Source organism: Oryx dammah, unplaced genomic scaffold, assembly GCF_014754425.2.
Source record: "Oryx dammah isolate SB20612 unplaced genomic scaffold, SCBI_Odam_1.1 HiC_scaffold_20, whole genome shotgun sequence".
NCBI classification, from domain to species: Eukaryota; Metazoa; Chordata; class Mammalia; order Artiodactyla; family Bovidae; genus Oryx; species Oryx dammah.
Genome location: NW_024070204.1, coordinates 47,337,751 through 47,356,693, shown reverse-complemented (window position 1 = coordinate 47,356,693; position 18,943 = coordinate 47,337,751). Strand labels below are relative to the sequence as shown.

General features: G+C 39.5%; 1 protein-coding gene across 1 annotated transcript in view; it reads left to right on the top strand.

The window, feature by feature from the left end:
• The window catches only part of CDC20B (cell division cycle 20B), a 65,930-nt gene that overhangs the window by 31,542 nt on the left and 15,445 nt on the right, over nucleotides 1–18,943 (top strand). The window contains exons 4-8 of the mRNA XM_040262530.1: nucleotides 461–591; nucleotides 3,814–3,907; nucleotides 11,950–12,060; nucleotides 16,267–16,463; nucleotides 17,928–18,022. Of these exons, the coding sequence (XP_040118464.1) occupies nucleotides 461–591; nucleotides 3,814–3,907; nucleotides 11,950–12,060; nucleotides 16,267–16,463; nucleotides 17,928–18,022 (628 nt within the window). The remainder of the gene's footprint in view (nucleotides 1–460; nucleotides 592–3,813; nucleotides 3,908–11,949; nucleotides 12,061–16,266; nucleotides 16,464–17,927; nucleotides 18,023–18,943) is intronic.

The window sequence follows — 18,943 nt, the reverse complement described above, 5'->3', positions numbered from 1 at the left end:
TGGAGTCAGGTCTTTAATCTTGACATTTCCTCCTGGTTCTGAGGCCACCGAGGGAATTTCTCACCCAGTGTTCACTCAGGAACCCAGTACCCTTGACCCTGTGCTGCCCCTCCACCCCACCCTGCCTAGGGCTTTGGAGAGATGAGGGCCTACATGTTCACATTCTGTTCTGTACATCCCAAGGACTGACCTCCCACCAAATGTTTAAGAGATTATGGTGGTGGTTTAGTCTATAAATTGTGTCCAACTCTTGGGACCCCATGGACTGTATGTAGCCTGCCAGGTTCCTCTATCCATGGGATTCTCCAGGCAAGAATACTGGAGTAGGTTGCCATTTCCTTCTTCAGGGCATTTTCCCAACCCAGGAATCAAACCCAGGTCTCCTGGATTGCAGGCAGATTCTTTACCAACTGAGCTATTATTTTAAAAACCAAATTCAAAGCTAAATGTTTTCTGGCAGGATCCTGCAAGGAATCACTGAAGACCCCCAACAAAGAAAGTTCTGGAACAAATAACTCTGCTTTCCAGTTTGGCAAGGCACCTCATGCAGTGGACAGAGGCCGGAAGGATAAAGTTGCTTCAAAAGACCCGGTGGGTGAAGAGAGAAAACCCAAGATTTCTCATCTTGAGAAGCTCAAACAGCCGAGTCCCAAACATGAGATAAGAGCTGGCTTAGCTGCTCTTACAAATCAATAAGGAAAGGATGGGTTCCTGATAGGAAAAATGAGTGTATGAAGGATACTTCCAAAAAGAAACAAGGTTGTTAATTAACACAAAAAAATGTTTAATTAGCATCAATCAAAAAAGTGAAAATGAGACTAACCATCCAAAAGGTAAAGATTAAAACCAGAGGGACTTCCCCAGTGGTCCAGTGGTTAAAAGTCCATGCTTCCAATGCAGGGGGTGTGGGTTTGATCCCTGGTCTGGGAACTAAGATTTTGCATGCCAAGCAGTGTGGTAAAAAAAAAAAAAAAAGAGTAAAATTATGCTTACTATGTATGTTTCCTCTCAGTGCAAAGTTCTGCTGTGCAGTCTTTTCCCAATTCTTTGGAAAGTGTGTGGTAATATGGTCTGTCCTTTGTCAGATTGGTTTGACTCCTCCTCTATAAGATGGTTTTTTCAAAATTTCCCTTAAGTTTTTGTGTTTTTTTTTTAAATTTCTCTATGAAGTTAACTTAATTATTTTAAGGATCTTATTGATTATGATTCTAATATCATAGTCCACCCTAAATCCTTTGGGCACATTAAATATCAATAGCATGATTTTAGGTTTATCAAATCCAGTGAAGAGCCTCTGAAGGAATCAATGTTTCATTTAGAAAACTGAACTAGGAATGTCATAAATTCTCAATTTAGGCAAAATTAGTCATTTGGTGTGTGCTTCCTGTGTTTGGCATATGTGTTTTGCTGGAGGAACAATAAAATATTGTGAATGTGAAGTTTAATTATTTGAACTTACATGCAGTTGAAAACAATTGTATTAGAGCAAGTCTTCTCCTAGGTGCTTTGCTGCTGGGTGGGGCTTCCCTGGTGGCTCAGATGGTAAAGAGTCTGCTTGCAGTGTGGGAGACCAGGCTTTGATCTGTGGGTCGGGAAGATCCCCCGGAGGAGGAAATGGCAAATCACTCCAATACTCTTGCCTGGAAAATCCCATGGATGGAGGAGCCTGTCAGGCTACAGTCCATGGGGTCACAAAGAGTCGGACATGACTAAGTGACTTCACTTGTTACTTGCTTGTTGCCGGGTAAGGGGAAGATGGCCAGGGAGTTATGCTGAGGGAACTATGCGTGCTGTTGAACTCACGCTCAGGCCAGGCTGTTAGCACCATGGTCCTTTCCACCCTCTCCTGGTGACTGGAGATTCTACTGCCCTGACTTCCAGGACTTCCCTTTTCCTTCCCCTGTGCTGTCTAGTATCTAGTAGCAGCAAAGTTTGGTGGCTCTGTTGGTGGGGTCACGATGCTGTGGGCAAGTTACTATCATTACAGCAATTGTTATCCAGCCTGAACATCATCCCAGTTTCACTGGAGAACCCAGGCAGGGGATAATGGGAGCTGTTTCACTACTTCATGTGGAGCATGTATTGTCATGACGAGTGGGGAGTCCAATAGCAGCAAAAACGGTGCAAATGTACAGCGGGATCTTTCACCTTGGTGGTGAGCAGGTGTCTTCCTATGGTCCTCAGAGATCATCCAGAGGGTATTTCCAGAGTGAGAGCTGACTAGCTATGGAGATGTTCAGAATTCTCATACCCAGCCAGCTGTATGCCAAGTTGCTCATTAAGTAATAGTAGATCTCACCCAGCGAAGAGTATCCCTGGGTGCGTGGAGCACAAGCACACCATCTGGGAAATGCCTGGATCAGCTTTGTTGTCTCTATGGGATTCTGAAGAATGAATCTGTGAAGAGTTGCACTGAGCTACTGGCCAGCAGGGCATTTAGAAATGGTATTTTATACCAGTGCTTCTCAAACAGGGGTGATTTTGCTCCCCACAGAGCATCTGACATGTCTGAAGATAGTTTTGATGATCAGAAGCCAGGGGGAAGGTATCTGGTAGACCACAACAATGCATTATTTGCCCATATTTCTGCGGTTGTGAAACTCTACTGTATATTTAATTTTTCTACTTTGAATACCTAAACATCCATGATTCATTGACTGGCAGTGCCTATTATATGACATAATATCTGGGAAGAAAGCCAAAATATCAAAGTGATGCTTGGCAGAGAGACTTCTGTCTGAATTATAGTGATCCAGTGATTAAATGTATCATTGAGAAGGAGAAAAAAAGAACCTTCTCTGTTTTGACTCTTCACTATTATATTTCTAGAATAAGTACTTTTCTTTCCCCCTTTTACTAATTGCCTCTTTGTTTTTGATCAGAGTTAGATGTAAGAAAGGGGCTTCCCAGTTGTTTCTAATGGTAAAAACTCGCCAGCCAATGCAGGTAGATGTGAGGATACAGGTTTAATCCCTGGGTCGGAAAGATCTCTGGGAGGAGGGCACGGCAACCTACTCCAGAATTCTTGCCTGGAGAATCTCCATGGACAGAGAAGCCTGTCAGGCTGCAGTCTATAGGGGTGCATAGAGTTCGACAGGACTGAAGCAACTTAGCACACACACACAGATATAAGAATATCAGGAGGGCTCATTGTATACTTGCCCAGAGAAATAGCAACTTGATTTTTGTGCTCATGTAAATTTAGACAATTGACTTAACCTCTCTGTGAGTTGATGTTTCCATTTCTCATGGGAAAAGGAGTTAGTGGAAAAGGACCTTTAAGATAACTAGTTTAATTCCTCCCCCCACCCCCCAAAGAAACTAATACAACATTATAAAGCTATTTTGTTGTTATTTAGTCTCTCAGTCGTGTCCGACTCTTTTCGACCCTATGGACTGTAGCTCACCAGGCTCCTCTATCCATTAAATTTCCCAAGCAAGAATACTGGAGTGGGTTGCCATTTCCTTCCCCAAGGGATCTTTCTTACCCAGGGATCGAATGTGTGTCTCTTGCATCTCCTGAACTGGCAGGCAAATTCTTTACCACTGTGCCACCAGGGAAGCCCATAAAGCAATTATAAGTAAATAAAAATTAATTTCAAAAAGAAATTATATATCAGTAAAATGTTCAGTACTGTGTTCATTACATAGTGGTTATTTAATAAATAATGGCACCTATTGCAGTGTTGGTTTTGACAATGTGTAGTCTTTAAACTTTCCAGTGAGTTATCAGTTTTACTTCTACACCATGTAATACACCTGAGATGTACACAAATGTTTCTGAATAAGTATTCTCTTTGTGTTTGTTTTCAGAAATGCTTAAACCAGCTATTTTCAACCCAGAACGTGGCTCAGCAGGTTAATGGGAGCATGCAGTTCTGTGAGCGATCCCAATGCACTTGGAAAGGTGTGGGCCAAAGATTTCCCATCTGTCCTGCTTTCCCACCCTCCTCTCTCCCTGCATCCTTCATTTCTTCCTTATCTTAAAATATAGTATTTTTACATTAGAACAAAAATCAGCATAATGATAAAGTTTAGATAATTCTCATAATCCTCTGTCTTAACTATCCTGACCCCTATACCCCATTTCCTAGAGGCAACCACCTTAGCTCTGCCAGCTATGCCCCCTGGTATTTACATCTAGTTTCTAAATAATATTTGTAAACTATTAATTTATATTTTTATAATTTTAGACTTAATTACAACTTTCTAGCATAGTCAGAACTTAGTTCTCCTGTTTCATTCACTTCTCTATTTGTATTATACTTTAACAAAGTAAAATTAGTATTTAATATTTATATCATATTACTATACAATTATTATTTGTTGACAAGCCAAATAGTGTACTCTAACTGTACCTCTTTTCTAGTTTAACTCTTTGTTTTTCCTAGAATTAAAAAGTTGCTTTCTCTTTTCATTTATTAGATACCTATGAAATTATGACTGTGTTCCCTAAATGCTCCCGTGCTTTGTTCCACAGCCATCAATAACCTTTTCCATGTACCTGCCCACATGGGTCCTTGTTTTCCTTGGTGGCCTCCTACCCAGAACCTGCTGAATAGGCCACTCTCTTGGTGAGTGCCACGGCTGTAATTCTGGGACTTTTCCTCTCCGATACTGGATCCACTGTCCCCTGGCAGCCGTGTTGTGCTCTTTCTGGGTCTGCTGGTCTGAAAGTGTGCTTATTCCACTGTTACACTTGAGTCATAGTTTGGCTGGCTACAGATGCCAGTCTTACTCAGAACTTTGTGGAAAAGGTATTGCTTTATTGTTTCCGAGCACCCATTGTTGCTGCTGAGCCAGTCATATATTGTTGTGACTTCCTATCCTTTCTATGCCACCTGCTTTTTCTCTCTGAATACATATAGAAAAAAATTTATTGTTACTGTTTTAAAATTTCATGATGATAAAGGTTCGTGTATATTTAAAAAAAAGCCTCACTGTAAAAGACAAACTCTAGTGGATCTTTTAGTCTTGGACACCTGTATCTGTTAATTCTTGGAAAGTTTCTTGAATTAGTCTTTAGTAATTTCTTCATCTTTGTTTCTTCCTTTCTGAAATGTTGGCTGTAATTGTTGCACCTTGTGGATTCTCTTATTTTTTCATCTCATTTTCTTTCCTTCTACTTCTAGGTGTTACCTCATTCTGTGTACTAGCCTTGCCATTTAAATTTCTCTTGGCTATCCTAGTTTTAATTTTAAAGTTTCTTGGACACCGTCAGGCCCCTCTCTCTCCCCTCATCTCCCTCCCCTTGCCTTCTCCCTCTCTCCCACCCTCATTTATTTCCTCTCCATGCTCCCTGCTGCCTTCTTTCCTTCCTTTCTTCTCTCTTTCCAGCATCCTGTTCATGCTTCATGTATATACTATTTTCTCTTATTTCTCTGAAAAATTTCATATAAAGCTTTAAGAGTTTTGCTGTTCTTCCTGTATTGTCTTTCTTTGCTTAGCTCTTCCCCCAGTAGTTTTGGTTTCACTCTTTCAAAGTTAAAGCTTTCTGAAATGTGTGGTGTTCTGGAAATAGAACTAAAGGATTGTGGGCTACTAAAATCATGGCATCCGGTCCCATCACTTCATGGGAAATAGATGGGGAAAGAGTGGAAACAGTGTCAGCCTTTATTTTTTTGGGTTCCAAAATCACTGCAGATGGTGACTGCAGCCATGAAATTAGAAGACGCTTACTCCTTGGAAGAAAAGTTATGACCAACCTAGATAACATATTCAAAAGCAGAGACATTACTTTGCCGACTAAGGTCCGTCTAGTCAAGGCTATGGTTTTTCCTGTGGTCATGTATGGATGTGAGAGTTGGACTGGGAAGAAGGCTGTGCGCCAAAGAATTGATGCTTTTGAACTGTGGTGTTGGAGAAGACTCTTGAGAGTCCCTTGGACTGCAAGGAGATCCAACCAGTCCATTCTAAAGGAGATCAACCCTGGGATTTCTTTGGAAAGAATGATGCTGAAGCTGAAGCTCCAGTACTTTGGCCACCTTATGCGAAGAGTTAACTCATTGGAAAAGACTCTGATGCTGGGAGGGATTGGGGGCAGGAGGAGAAGGGGACGACAGAGGACGAGATGGCTGGATGGCATCACTGACTCGATGGACATGAGTCTGAGTGAACTCCGGGAGTTGGTGATGGACAGGGAGGCCTGGCGTGCTGCGATTCATGGGGTCGCAAAGAGTCGGACACGACTGAGTGACTGAACTGAACTGACTGAAAATCAGTATAACAGTTTTCACACAATCTATCTTTGCTCATGCTCTTGAGTTAAGAGGTTGTCATTTTTTGTTTATTCAGAGAATAAACACTTGGTTTCTTTTGACATGTGCACATATGTGTATGGGTGTGTGTGTGTGTGTGTGTGTGTGTGTGTGTGAACTTGACATTTTTCAACCAACTCATCTCTTTCTAAACTTTTGCTGTGTCTCTGAACCCTGACCCCTTATGGGGTTTCTGCAAGGCAAATCAACTTGCTTTTCTTTACCATGTCCCCTCTATAGGCATTTGAGTTTCATTTTTCATATTCCTCCTGGTCAGTTAGCAAACCTTTACCCATTTTGCAGAAAATTATTGCAATCTCTTCTTACTGCTCTATTCACTGCCATACTCTTTGTTCTGATATCTCCACACCTTAAAAAGTCATTAGCTGTCATTCTGGTGAGGTTGAAAATAGAAGGCAGAGGAAGGACACTTATGTGACCCTTCCTCTGACTTGACTGCAGATCTGTTGCTCTGCTTTAGAGAGATCATTGGTGGTGACACTGAAGAAGATTTGAAAGGGAGAGCTGTTGGAAGCAGAGACTAATTAAAAGGAACATTTTATGTAGGGCTCTATTCTTAATACTCTCAAGGAGATTTAAAATGTGAAATGCATTCCAGATAGGCCAGATAACTAATCGTAGGAAAATGGATCCCTGGGATAAATTTTATCCAGATATTATGCATATAAAGCATTTCTTTATGCCTTGTCTATATTTGATAAGACTCTGAAACCTCACAGTGGCCGCCTCCTGTGACTTGTAAATAAACCTATTGGGCCCAAAGCTGGTACAGATCTTTGGGTGGTGATGTCATCGGTGCGTCAGGGCAGGTCTGCAGCCATGTGGGGAGATATTGCTCCTGTGGCAGTTTCTAGAAGGTCTTCCTTCCATTCTGCATTTAATGCTCCCAATGTCATTTATCCTACATCCCATGTGTTCTCCTTCTTACTTCCCCTTTCCATCTTAGAAGTCTTTTTGTCATTCATGAAATTGTTATCATGGTTGGAAAATAATTGATTAGGGGGCTTCCCTGGTGGCTCAGAGGTTAAAGCGTCTGCCTCCAATGCGGGAGACTCAGGTTCGATCCTTGGGTCGGGAAGATCCCCTGAAGCAGGAAATGGTAACCCACTCCAGTATTCTTGCCTGGAGAATCCCATGGACAAAGAAGCCTGGTAGGCTACAGTCCACAGGGTCGCAAAGAGTGGGATACGACTTCACTTTCACTTTCACTTTCACTTTCTGGCTCTGTGAGAGAAACTTAAAAGAACCAGTGGTTCAATTAATTCATAAATGCCAAGGAGACTTGCCTGTTACATTTCCCTCTGGGAGAAGATAACTTTGTGCATGCGTGCTTTTCATTCCTCTGTTTCCCAGCAGTATAAGGGGGACAAACAGTTAGATCATAAAAATAGGCACAAAAGTTGAAGGCTGGCTGAATATTCTTTTGGGTGGTTTGGGAATATACAGTTGGAAGAATGAGTGAATCATATCCTTTCCTTCTTTATGCTTTTCTTTGTAATTGTATTTTCTTAAAAGCAAAATATCTGGAGAGATGTCTTATCTTAGCTCTCCCACTTTCTTCTGATCTGATCAGTAACCAGTTCGTGTTTCTGCAACATGCTGAACATTTGATGTAGAATAGAAATGATATGATGTGTGTGTGCTTATTTGCCCAGTTGTAGCCAACTCTTTGTGACCTCTTCGACTGTAGCCCACCAGGCTCCTCTGTCCATGGGATTCTCCAGGGCAAGAATACTGGAGTGGGTAGCGATTCCCTTCTCCAGAAGATCTTCCTGACGCAAGGATTGAACATGGGTCTCTTGCATTGCAGGCATATTCTTTACCACTTGTGCCACGTATATTCTATAAAAGCAGAGAGAATATACCTTTATTATTTTGATATCCTAGGAGATCTATCTACCGCTGTGTATGTATGTGTGTATTAATCTCTCTGTCCATCCTAATTTTTTCAGAGAAGTTTTGAATTCACATCAAAATTGAACATAAAATACAGGGTTCTTGTGTATAGCTTGCCCTAACATACGCACAGCTTTCCCCACTATCACCATCCCACACTGGATTAGTACATTTGTTATCACTGATGAACCTCATTGACGAACCTCATTGACACTACTATTATCATCCAAAGTCCATCGTTTACACTAGGGCTCACTCTTGGTGGTGTATATTTTATGGATTTTGACAAATATATAATGATACGTATCCACCATTATAACAGCAGATAGAGTCTTACTGTTCTAAAAATCTTTTACACTTCACCTATTCATCTCTCTCTCTCCCTCTAACCCTGGCAAACTTTTCACTGTCTCCAGTGAAAAGTTTTACTTTTACTTTTCCTAGAATGTCATTTAGTTGGAATCATACAGTATGTAGCCTTTTCATATAGGATTCTTTCACTTAGTAGTATGTATTTAAGCTTCCTCCGCGTCTTCTTATGGCTTGACAGCTCATTTCTTTCTAGCACTAAATGATATTCTTTGTCTGGATGTACCACAGTTTATTTATGCATTCACCTATTCGAAGACATCTTGGTTGCTTCTAAGTTTTGGCAATTATGAATACAGATGCTATAAATATCTGTGTAAAGGTTTCTCTGTGGGCATAAGCTTTCTACTCACTTGAGTAAATATCAAAGTGTGCAATTGCTGGATTATATGATAAAAGCACATTTAGTTTCATATGAAAACTGCCCAGCTATCTTCCAAAGTGGCTGTATCATTTTGCATTCCCACCAGCAATGAATAAAAGCTTCTGTTGTTCCACATCCTTGCCAGAATTTGGTGGTGGTCAGTGTTTCAGATTTTGGCTGTTCTAACAGATGTATAGTGGTATCTCATTGTTTTAACTTGCAATTCTCAAATGAAATATAATGAAAAAGATGTTGAACATCTTTTCTTATGCTTATTTACCATCTTTCTTGATGAGGTGTTCAGATATTTTGCCCATTTTTAAATTGAAATTTTTGTCTTTTTGTTGTTGAGGTTTAAGAGTTACTTTGTATATTTTGGGTAAGAGTCCTTTATCACATATGTCTTTTGCAAATATTTTTCTTAGTCTGTGGTTTATCTTCTCACTCTTTAGGCATGTCTTGTGGAGAGCAGAAGTTTCTAATTTTAATGAAATCCAGCATATCATTAATTTTTTTCATGGATCATGCTTTTTGTATTATATTTAAAAAGTCACTACCAGAGAATTCCCTGGTAGTCTAGTGGGTAGGACTCAGCACTTGCACTGCAATGGACCTGAGTTCAATCCCTGGTTGGGGAACTAAGATCCTGTAAGCTGTGCAGCATGGCAAAAGAAAAAAACGTCATTTCCAAAACTGAGGAGATCTAGATTTTTTCCTGTATTATTTTCTAATTTTAGGTCTACAATCCATTTTGAGTTAATTTTTGAGTTCTGTGTTTTTTTTTTTTAAACTTTTTATTTTGTATATTGGCATATAGTTGATTAACATTGTTGTGATAGTATCAGGTGGACCACTAGGAACTCAGTGATACATATGGATATACATGTATCCATTAGGCATAGTTGACTCTCAACTTTATGTCAGTTTCAGGTGTATAGCAAAGTGATTCAGTTATTTTTTTCCAGATTGTCTGTGGATATTCAGTTTTTCCAATACCATTTGTTGAAAAAAACTAACTTTCTCGATTTTATTGCCTTTGCTCCTTTGTCAGAGATCAGTTGACTATTTTTGTGGGTCTATTTGTGGGATCTCTATTCTCTTCCACTGATATATTTGTTCTTTTGCAAATACTATACTATCTTGACTGCTGTTATTCAGTCACCAGGTCATGACCAACTCTTCACGACCCCATGGACTGCAGCATACCAGGCTTCCCTCTTCCTCATCATCTCCTGGGGTTTGCTCCAAGTTCATGTCCATTGAATCAGTGATGCCTTGATTACTGTAGCTTTTTGGTGAGTCTTAAAGTCAGATAATGGAGGTCCTTCAGCTTGAATCTTCTCCTTCAATATCGTGTTGACTTTTTTCCACATACATTTTACAACCATCTTGGCAATGTTCACACGGTAACTTGCTGGGATTTAACTTGTAGAGCATGGTATCTATAAATCAAGGTGGGAAGAGCTAATGTTAATAATACTTAGTCTTGTTATCCATGTACATGAAATACCTCTTCATTTATTTAGCTTTTTTTGATTAGAGTTTTGTAGTTTTCCCTTATACAGGTCTTGTACATATTTTGTTGGATTTATATTTAACTATTTAATTTGGGGGGACTTCTTGCCTGGAAAATCCCATGGGCAGAGGAGCCTGGTAGGCTGCAGTCCATGGGGTCACGACACGACTGAGCAACTTCACTTTCACTTTCATGCATTGGAGAAGGAAATGGCACCCCACTCCAGTGTTCTTGCCTGGAGAATCCCAGGGACGGGGGAGCCTGGTGGGCTGCTGTCTCCGGGGTCACACAGAGTCGGACACGACTGAAGCAACTTAGCAGCAGCAGCAGCAGCATGTAAAATGATATTGTGCTTTTAAAGTTCCAGTAGCTTGTTGCTAGTATATAAGAAAGTAATTGAGTTTTGTATATTAATCTTATATCTTTTTATAATCTCCCATTAGTTCTAGAAGTTTTTTGTTGGTTCTTTGGGTATTACTTTAAAAAAAATATAGAATGTTATATTAGCTTCAGGTATGCAACATTAATGATATATTTGTATATATTACAAATGATTACCACAATAAATCTAGTTTACAACTGTTACCAGATATAGTGACAGAATTTTTTTCTTGTGATGAGAACTTTTAAGATCTACTTTTAAAGCAACTTTCAACATGCTGTACATTAAATTCGCATGATTTATTTATTTTGTAACTAACAGTTTGTACTTGATTTTTTTGAACCATTATTGGCAGTGCTTGAGTATATATTTCTAGTAACCTTGTAATTCTTACAATTGCAGGTTTTCATAGTTAGCACTGAGTCTATGAGTAACAGTCTGGCTTCTTGGTGTGGCATTGTGAAGCTCTCTTTCATTTATCAGAAGCTATGTGGTCATAGGGACCACAAGAAATCTAAGTGGGCTCATTTCCTGTTGATCATGTTATTCTCAGTTTGATGCAAGACAGGTGGTAGGAAAGATGAAGAGACAGTGGCTTGTGGTTTAGACTTAGTGGGGTCTTTTGATGAGAAGTAAAACTGAGCACAAGATATAACCTTAAATTCAGATAGTCATGGGTAACACTCTAAAGTAACTCTGTGTGCTCTGGTACAAAAACAGTAAGAAAAAGAGTAAAAATCAATGAATCAACAGTTTTATTGACAAAGACTCAGAGCAGAGCTTAGGTCTGTTAGAGAATTGTTGATATTATAGACACATGGATTCATGAACATTGCTTTGGTCTTAAAATCTCAAGTGACAAAACAAATATTCAAAGCATGATGTAGTGTCTCTGTGCTCCCCACAAGCGCTGTCATTACATTTAGGTCTGGTACTCATGTGCTTTTTATTATAAATGTCATTGAATATTTTTTTTAAGTGTTTAAATAAATACTGAAGTCTATTTCTTCCTTTCCTCCCCCTGCAGCTTGTAATTCAGTTTTATCATGATGACCACTTTCTTGTTCACTCCAATATCTCTTAACTTGCAAGGACTAATATTTTGTTTTCAGGATTATAGTGTAGAACTGTTTGTTTCTTGCAGGCTGCAGCAATGGAATCAGAGATGGATACTTCCAGAGATTCAGTGATATAAACTATCCCATACTCCAGCCAGAGGTGAAGATTCATCTTACAGGTCTTCGAAATGACTACTGTATGTTATTGTTTAGATCATGAATTAAAACATTGAAATGACAGAAAGTATCCTGTGCTGTAGCATAAACTTGAAATTTGATTCTGGAAGAAGCAAATGGCCTGTGCCTCATGCTTAAATGGTGTACCATCCAAATATGTTTACTATTGTGAGTTTTTCATTGTAGAATTTTCATGTTCAGGAATGGGCATTGTTTATCTTGGTGGGGCACAAGAAGCACACATTTTGTTTTACTGTAATAGAATGAACTGTATAAGTGATGACCTACTCCTATGCTTATATTTTAAACATGGATAAATCCTACCAGTCAAACAACTGTATTGGCTATTTGTCCCTAGTTTCTTCTTATGTCTCTAGCTTGTGATCTAGTTGGGAAAATGAGACTAACTCACATTGAACTGCTACCAACATGCCAGTGTAGAGTATAAATAATAAATTGTGGGGTATAAGGAGCTGTAAGACTGCATATAGTTTGGTGATCTTCAGAATTGTCTGGAAAGACTTTGTGGAGATACTAAGACTTGAGATGAATCTTAAAAAGATGGGTAGGTTTGGAGGAGTGGAAAAGAGAAGACAGAGCATTTTTAGCAATGTTAGCAACATGAACAAAGGCAGGACGTTGGTAATTAATAATAATCAGTGGCAATGAAGAGGATACTTTGGGGAGTGGGGAATAGGGGGTAGATGCAGATTATATAGAAATTTCAAAGTCTGAAGCAGATTTTTAGATTTGTTGTGCAAATTCTCAACTAGGTGAAACATTAAAGGAAAATTCATGGCAGAGTACGCAGAATGCATTTAGTAGGAGAGTTACCAAAAAGTAAGGGACTATTTTCTCTGCGTGAGGAAAAATATATGGGAGCAGGGATAAATTTAAGATTATTCCAAGTTTTGAAGCAGGAAAAGGATTGTGTCACCGAGAAGACAAGTTAGCAGGAAAAATGGTATGAGGAGGGAAGACTTTTCTTGCAGTATTACATTTGAGGGAACAGTGAGACATTTAAGAGTTTCTGGGAAATCATTATAAATGAGGTTGGTGAAAGAGGGGAAAGGCTGGAGTATAGGTCAGATGACTATGTTTGAAGCTGACAGCTGGGGTGAGCTCTTCTGGTGAGGGAGAAAGAACAGAGGGATGAGGTTTGGTTCTGGGGCACGTTTACAGAGAGGAATGAGCAGGTAAAACACAGAATCATTAAAGGGAACAGTTCCCCTATCATTCTTCTCCTATACCTCCTTCTCTAAGAGAATTTATTGCTATGACTAATGAAAACTGAAGAATTCATTTCAAGAGATGTTTAAAAAGCACACCACTCATTAAAAAACAAGCAAAACCCTTTTTTCCCCCTCTTCCTCTTCAGGCCATAACCCCTTTTGTCTCCCTTTGACAGCAAAACCTGTCAAAAGATGTCCATAATTCATAATTTGTTATTTTATCTCCCCATTTTGTTTTTAATCCTTGCTAGTTATGATCAACCTAGATAGTATATTGAAAAGCAGAGATATTACTTTGCCAACAAAAGTCTGTCTAGTCAAAGCTATGGTTTTTCCAGTGGTCATGTATGAATGTGAGAGTTGGATTGTGAAGAAACCTGAGCACCAAAGAATTGATGCTTTTGAACTGTGGTGTTGGAGAAGATTCTTGAGAGTCCCTTGGACTGCAAGGAGATCCAACCAGTCCATTCTAAAGGAGATCAGTCCTGGGTGTTCATTGGAAGGACTGATGCTGAGGCTGAAACTCCAACACTTTGGCCACCTCATGCAGAGCTGACTCATTGGACAAGATCCTGATGCTGGGAGGGATTGGGGACAGGAGGAGAAGGGGACAACAGAGGATGAGATGGCTGGATGGCATCACTGACTAGATGGACATGAGTTTGGGTGAACTCCGGGAGTTGGTGATGGACAGGGAGGCCTGGCATGCTGTGATTCATGGGGTCACAAAGAGTCAGACATGACTGAGCGACTGAACTGAACTGAACTGAGTCAGTTCTTAAATCTTACCATTCCATTGAAACTGCTGTTTGTAACATCACCCGTAACAATAACTTTTTGGAGCTCATTTACTTAACTCTGTCAACCATAGTTGACACAATTGGTCACTCACTTCTCCTTGATATCCTATTGTCTTTGTTTGCCTCCTAGTTTTCTGTTAACTCTTTCTTGTTTTGTTTTTTTTTTTTTTTCCTCGCTGATTTCCCTCCTCTTCTGTCTCTTGGTCTCTCAAATTTCAAAGTGCACCAAGTCTATTCCTTGGACATCTTTTCTTTCTGACTTCTACGTTAGTTGATCTGTTGGCTTTCTGGCTATATCTCCTTGTATTATGTTTTTAGTTATTGCTTTAGGGACTGCCATGCAGTCTAAATTTTCTCAGTCTACCTAGAATTACTGCTGCATATTTTACACAATATGGAAAAGTCTTGCAGTCATGTGTTTCCCCAACCCTCAGCTTTTTTGGGAGAGTTACTTTAGTTGTCTGTTTTAAATCTACGTACATTGAAAACTTCACCATTGTTAAATGGTTTAAAAAGCCATTTAGTTTAAAAAGCCTAGAAAAATGGTCCTTACATTTACCCAAATATTTACCAATTATAACATTCCCCTCCATTCCCAAAGAGCCAAATGTTCCTCTTATATAACTTACTTTCAGTCAAAAACCTTCTGTTAGTATTCGCAGATCAGGTCTCTTATTGAAGGCTTCTCTTACCCCTATTGTGATATATTTGCTTGCTATAGAATTCTGGCTTGCCAGATATATTTTCAGCATTTTAAAGATGTTGCACTGACTTTTGGCCTCTGTGGTTTCTGGTGAGCACTCATTTGAAACCTTGTTCTCTTGTTTCCAAGACCTGATCCCAATTACATATATGTTAGATATGTTGTTGTCTGCCTACAATGCGGGAAACCTGGGTTCAATCCCTGGGTCGGGAAGATCTCCTGGAGAAGGAAATGACAACCCACTCCAGTATTCTTGCCTGGAAAATCCCATGGGCAGAGGAGTCTGTGTAGGCTACAGTCCATGGGGTCGCAGACATGACTGAGCGACTTCACTTTCACTTTTAGATCTGTGGATATTATTCCAGCAATCCCTAAGGTTCTGTCCATTTCTTCAAAAATTTTTTCCTCCATGTTTTTTACAGATTGGATAATACGAGTTTTCCTTGTACTTACACACTTTCGGGTTAGGCTGAGGTGTGTGTGGGTTCATACACTCACAATTAGAGGATGCCTTTCTGTGGTCCTCTCCCCTCCCAGGCTTTCTCCTCACACTTTGGCCACCTCGAGCTCCTTTCTCTGATTTCTTTGACCAGAAACAAGGTAGGCTTTCTATTAGAGTTTGAACTACTGCTGTTATTCTCTGATTGGGGCCCACCCTCAGTGTTAAGCTGTGTAAGGAGAAAAGTGGAAAACTCACCTCTGAGTGGATTGCCTCCCCAAGTTTTCACTTCTTTAACTTGATTTACCTGCTTTTGCTTATTTTCCAGAGTTCTCAGGTGTTTGTTTTTAGAATTTTGTTTTGTAGTTTGCATCAGTGGGAGGGATGAGCTATAGGGAGCTTAGACTGCTCTGGTGCAACTGGTGAGCTCCATAGTTTCATACTGATATGTGTCAATCAGGATAGGAGTTTCTTATAAGAAATAAGATCAGGTGTGGCTTAGTATGTGGTCATACACATATGGTTTCTCTGAGCACTCATGTAATTCTTAGAATGTAAGATAGAGAATACTAAGAACTTCCGGTATCACAAATAAGCCAGGGATCACCTCTTCTAGAGTTACTGTAGTTAGGCTGTCTTTTGATTAGAAATGATGGTGACAACGCTCATCTGGATATTCTAGGTCCAAGGATGTCACCATAAGAATTATGTGCTTTTAAACTTTAATGATCTGTTAGATGAAATCCATGTATTACTTATAATGGTAGATGAAACTGCCAAGTTTTCTAAATGCATCTAAATAAGTATATATAATCATACATGATAAGCGTTATTGCTTATCTTGATACAAGCGTTATTGTGTATCTTGATATAAGATTATTCCAGCTTTCATTTCTGAGCTTGTAATGATCTGATTGGATCCATGATTCTGTTTTTCAGCTCACCATGGGGAAATCATTAATCTTTCTCCTCTACCTATAAATAAAGTTGTTTATTTGAAAGTGTTTTTATTTGGCTGTAAAATCACCCCAATCTGAAATGCTTTCTTATAGATCTGAATATCCTGGACTGGAATTTTCAAAATCTTGTTGCCATAGCCCTTGGATCTTCTGTATACATCTGGAATGGGGATAATCACCACAGAATTGAAAATATGTGCTTCAATCTCCCTTGTAACTACGTGTCTTCTGTGTCCTGGATGACAGAGGGGACCTGCCTGGCCGTTGGTACCAGCGAGGGAGAAATACAAGTACTGGGCAGCGTTTCTGTCTCATAATGTGTTCTGTATAGTGGCTGGATAACCAAGGTTGACTTTTTTAAAGGTTTTTTTTATATGGACCATTTTTTAAATCTTTATTGAATTTGGTACAGCATTGCTTCTGTTCTATGTTTTGTTTCTTTGGCTGCAAGGCACGTGGGATCTTAGCCCCCTGACCAGGGATCAAGCCCATACCTTCTGCATTGGAAGGCGAAGTCTTGACCACTGGACTACCAGGGAAGTCCCTAAGATTGACTTTTAGTAACAGATTGACTATTTAATAAAATAAAGAAACTTATAGTGATGTGGTACTTGAAACTATGGGGCGTAAGAGGATATGCCATTCTGTGCTCTTCCTTGAATGCTGTTTAATGAGGATGTAGGGATACTCTGCTTTGTTTTTTCACAGTCTTTCTTTGTGTCACATTTCCTTTTATCCCCTCTTTTTTTTTCCTCTCAGACTGAAGTTGGGCTTATGAGATCCCCAGTTGTTAGAATGTTGGAGAGAAGTCCTAAAACTGAAATAGATAACCTTCCAGTCTTCCTTTCTTACCTAAAGCCAAAATCAGAAGTAGAGTTACTTAAAAGTAGTGAATTTTTTTCTAATAGGCTCTCTAAAATGGGAGCTTAGCAAGTTTCCATCAATCTCTCTAATTTCTCATGTATTATTATTATTGCTTATTAGCAACAGATAAACAATATTGCTTGTGCCCAATGACTCTGGAGGGCCACAGATGGCTCTACTGTTTTTTTCATCTCTGTAATGAGCCTGTGAGGGTCATGTTGTGATTTCTTCTTATGCCAAAGTTCTCATTCCTAATATACGGCTTAGAATATCATTTATAGCTGGCAAGAAAGGAGTCTCTTAGCAGTAAATGGAATTCCTGACCCTAGAAATTGTGTAGGCACTCAAATTTTATTTGTTGATAACTGTAGGTAGATTTCCAGCTTTGGAATTCCCATAGTTTGAAGGAACTAGAAGTGTCAAACAGTGATTTTCATCGTTTTGCAGCTGATTGAATTAACTTCAGTTCAGTTCAGTTCAGTTGCTCAGTTGTGTCTGACTCTTTGTGACCCCATGAATTGCAGCACACTAGGCCTCCCTGTCCATCACCAACTCCCGGAGTTCACCCAAACTCATGTCCATCGAGTCGGTGATGCCATCCAGCCATCTCATCCTCTGTCATCCCCTTCTTCTCCTGCCTCCAAGAAACTTTTAAAATAAATGCTGTATGCCCAGGCTTTTACTCCCACCATTGAATCAGAATGTCTAGCACCCAAACTCTGCTCCCTAGATGATCCAAATATGTAGGCAGAGTTAAAAACTGCTTTAGGGTTAGAGGTGCTGAACTTTCATGAGGGCTGGTGTATCAACACTAACTGGCTATTAGCCCCTTGAGAAGATTGTGGCTTGTGAAAATGCCAAATAACTATGCTTTTTCATTTTTTTTTCAGTTATGGGATGTGGTCACTAAAAAGCGACTGAGAAATATGCTTGGCCATTTGTCAGTAGTTGGGGCTCTAAGCTGGAATCACTATATCCTTAGCAGGTGAGAAGCATCTTATTGGAACCAATTAAGTTTGCATCACCAATTGATTACAGGTGAACAGAACTATAAAATTTGAAACCAAAACCAAAGTAAAACCAAACAGACATGATTAGTAACAGTCATGATCCTACCATAACTGTCAGCTGTTCAGACCTTCTGGTGATAAAATTGGTCCAGGGGCCACGTGTACCATGGTGGCTCTGTGTTTGCAGCGTGTACTCGTACTGGGATTGTGAGGTTCAAGATCACAGGTGAAATGATTGTTAAAGTAAAATGTAAAACTCTGTTTAAGCAGAAAGCTTCTAGCTTCTGTATACTTGCTAGAGGGATATTTTGTTGAAATCAGTATTTATTGCTGTATCGCTAATGTGGAATATGTTAAGCTTTCTGGGGGCATAATTCCAATTTACAGACCCACAGAGGTTAGAGCTGGAAGGAACCTCATAGAATAACCAGTTTAGTGATTCTCAAACTTGACCATGTGTCAGAATGGCCTGGAATGCTCCTCAAAACCCAGATTGCTGCCCTCTCTCTGAGAATTTGAGATTCAGTAGGTCTGATGTTGGGCTGATAATATGCATTTCTAATTTCTCAAGTGATGTTGATGCTTCCTCACTTTTGAGAACTACTGATTTAGTTGTCTAACTGCTTCTTTTTGACTAGAAAAGTTAAATGACTTGTCCCTGTGAGCCTACATAATCAGTCTAAATATTTATTTAATAAGAAATTCATCTTCATACTGTATTTCTTAAATAAAACTCAGAGCCTTCTATAATTTCTTTCAGTGGCTCAGATGTAAATTGAGATTTCAAAACTTTGTGATTATAGCCAAACTTAAAACTACTTACACAAAATGCCCTTATAAAGGAATAAATATTTACCCCGAGGTGTTGTTGCAGCCAAGTCAATTCTATACTTGGG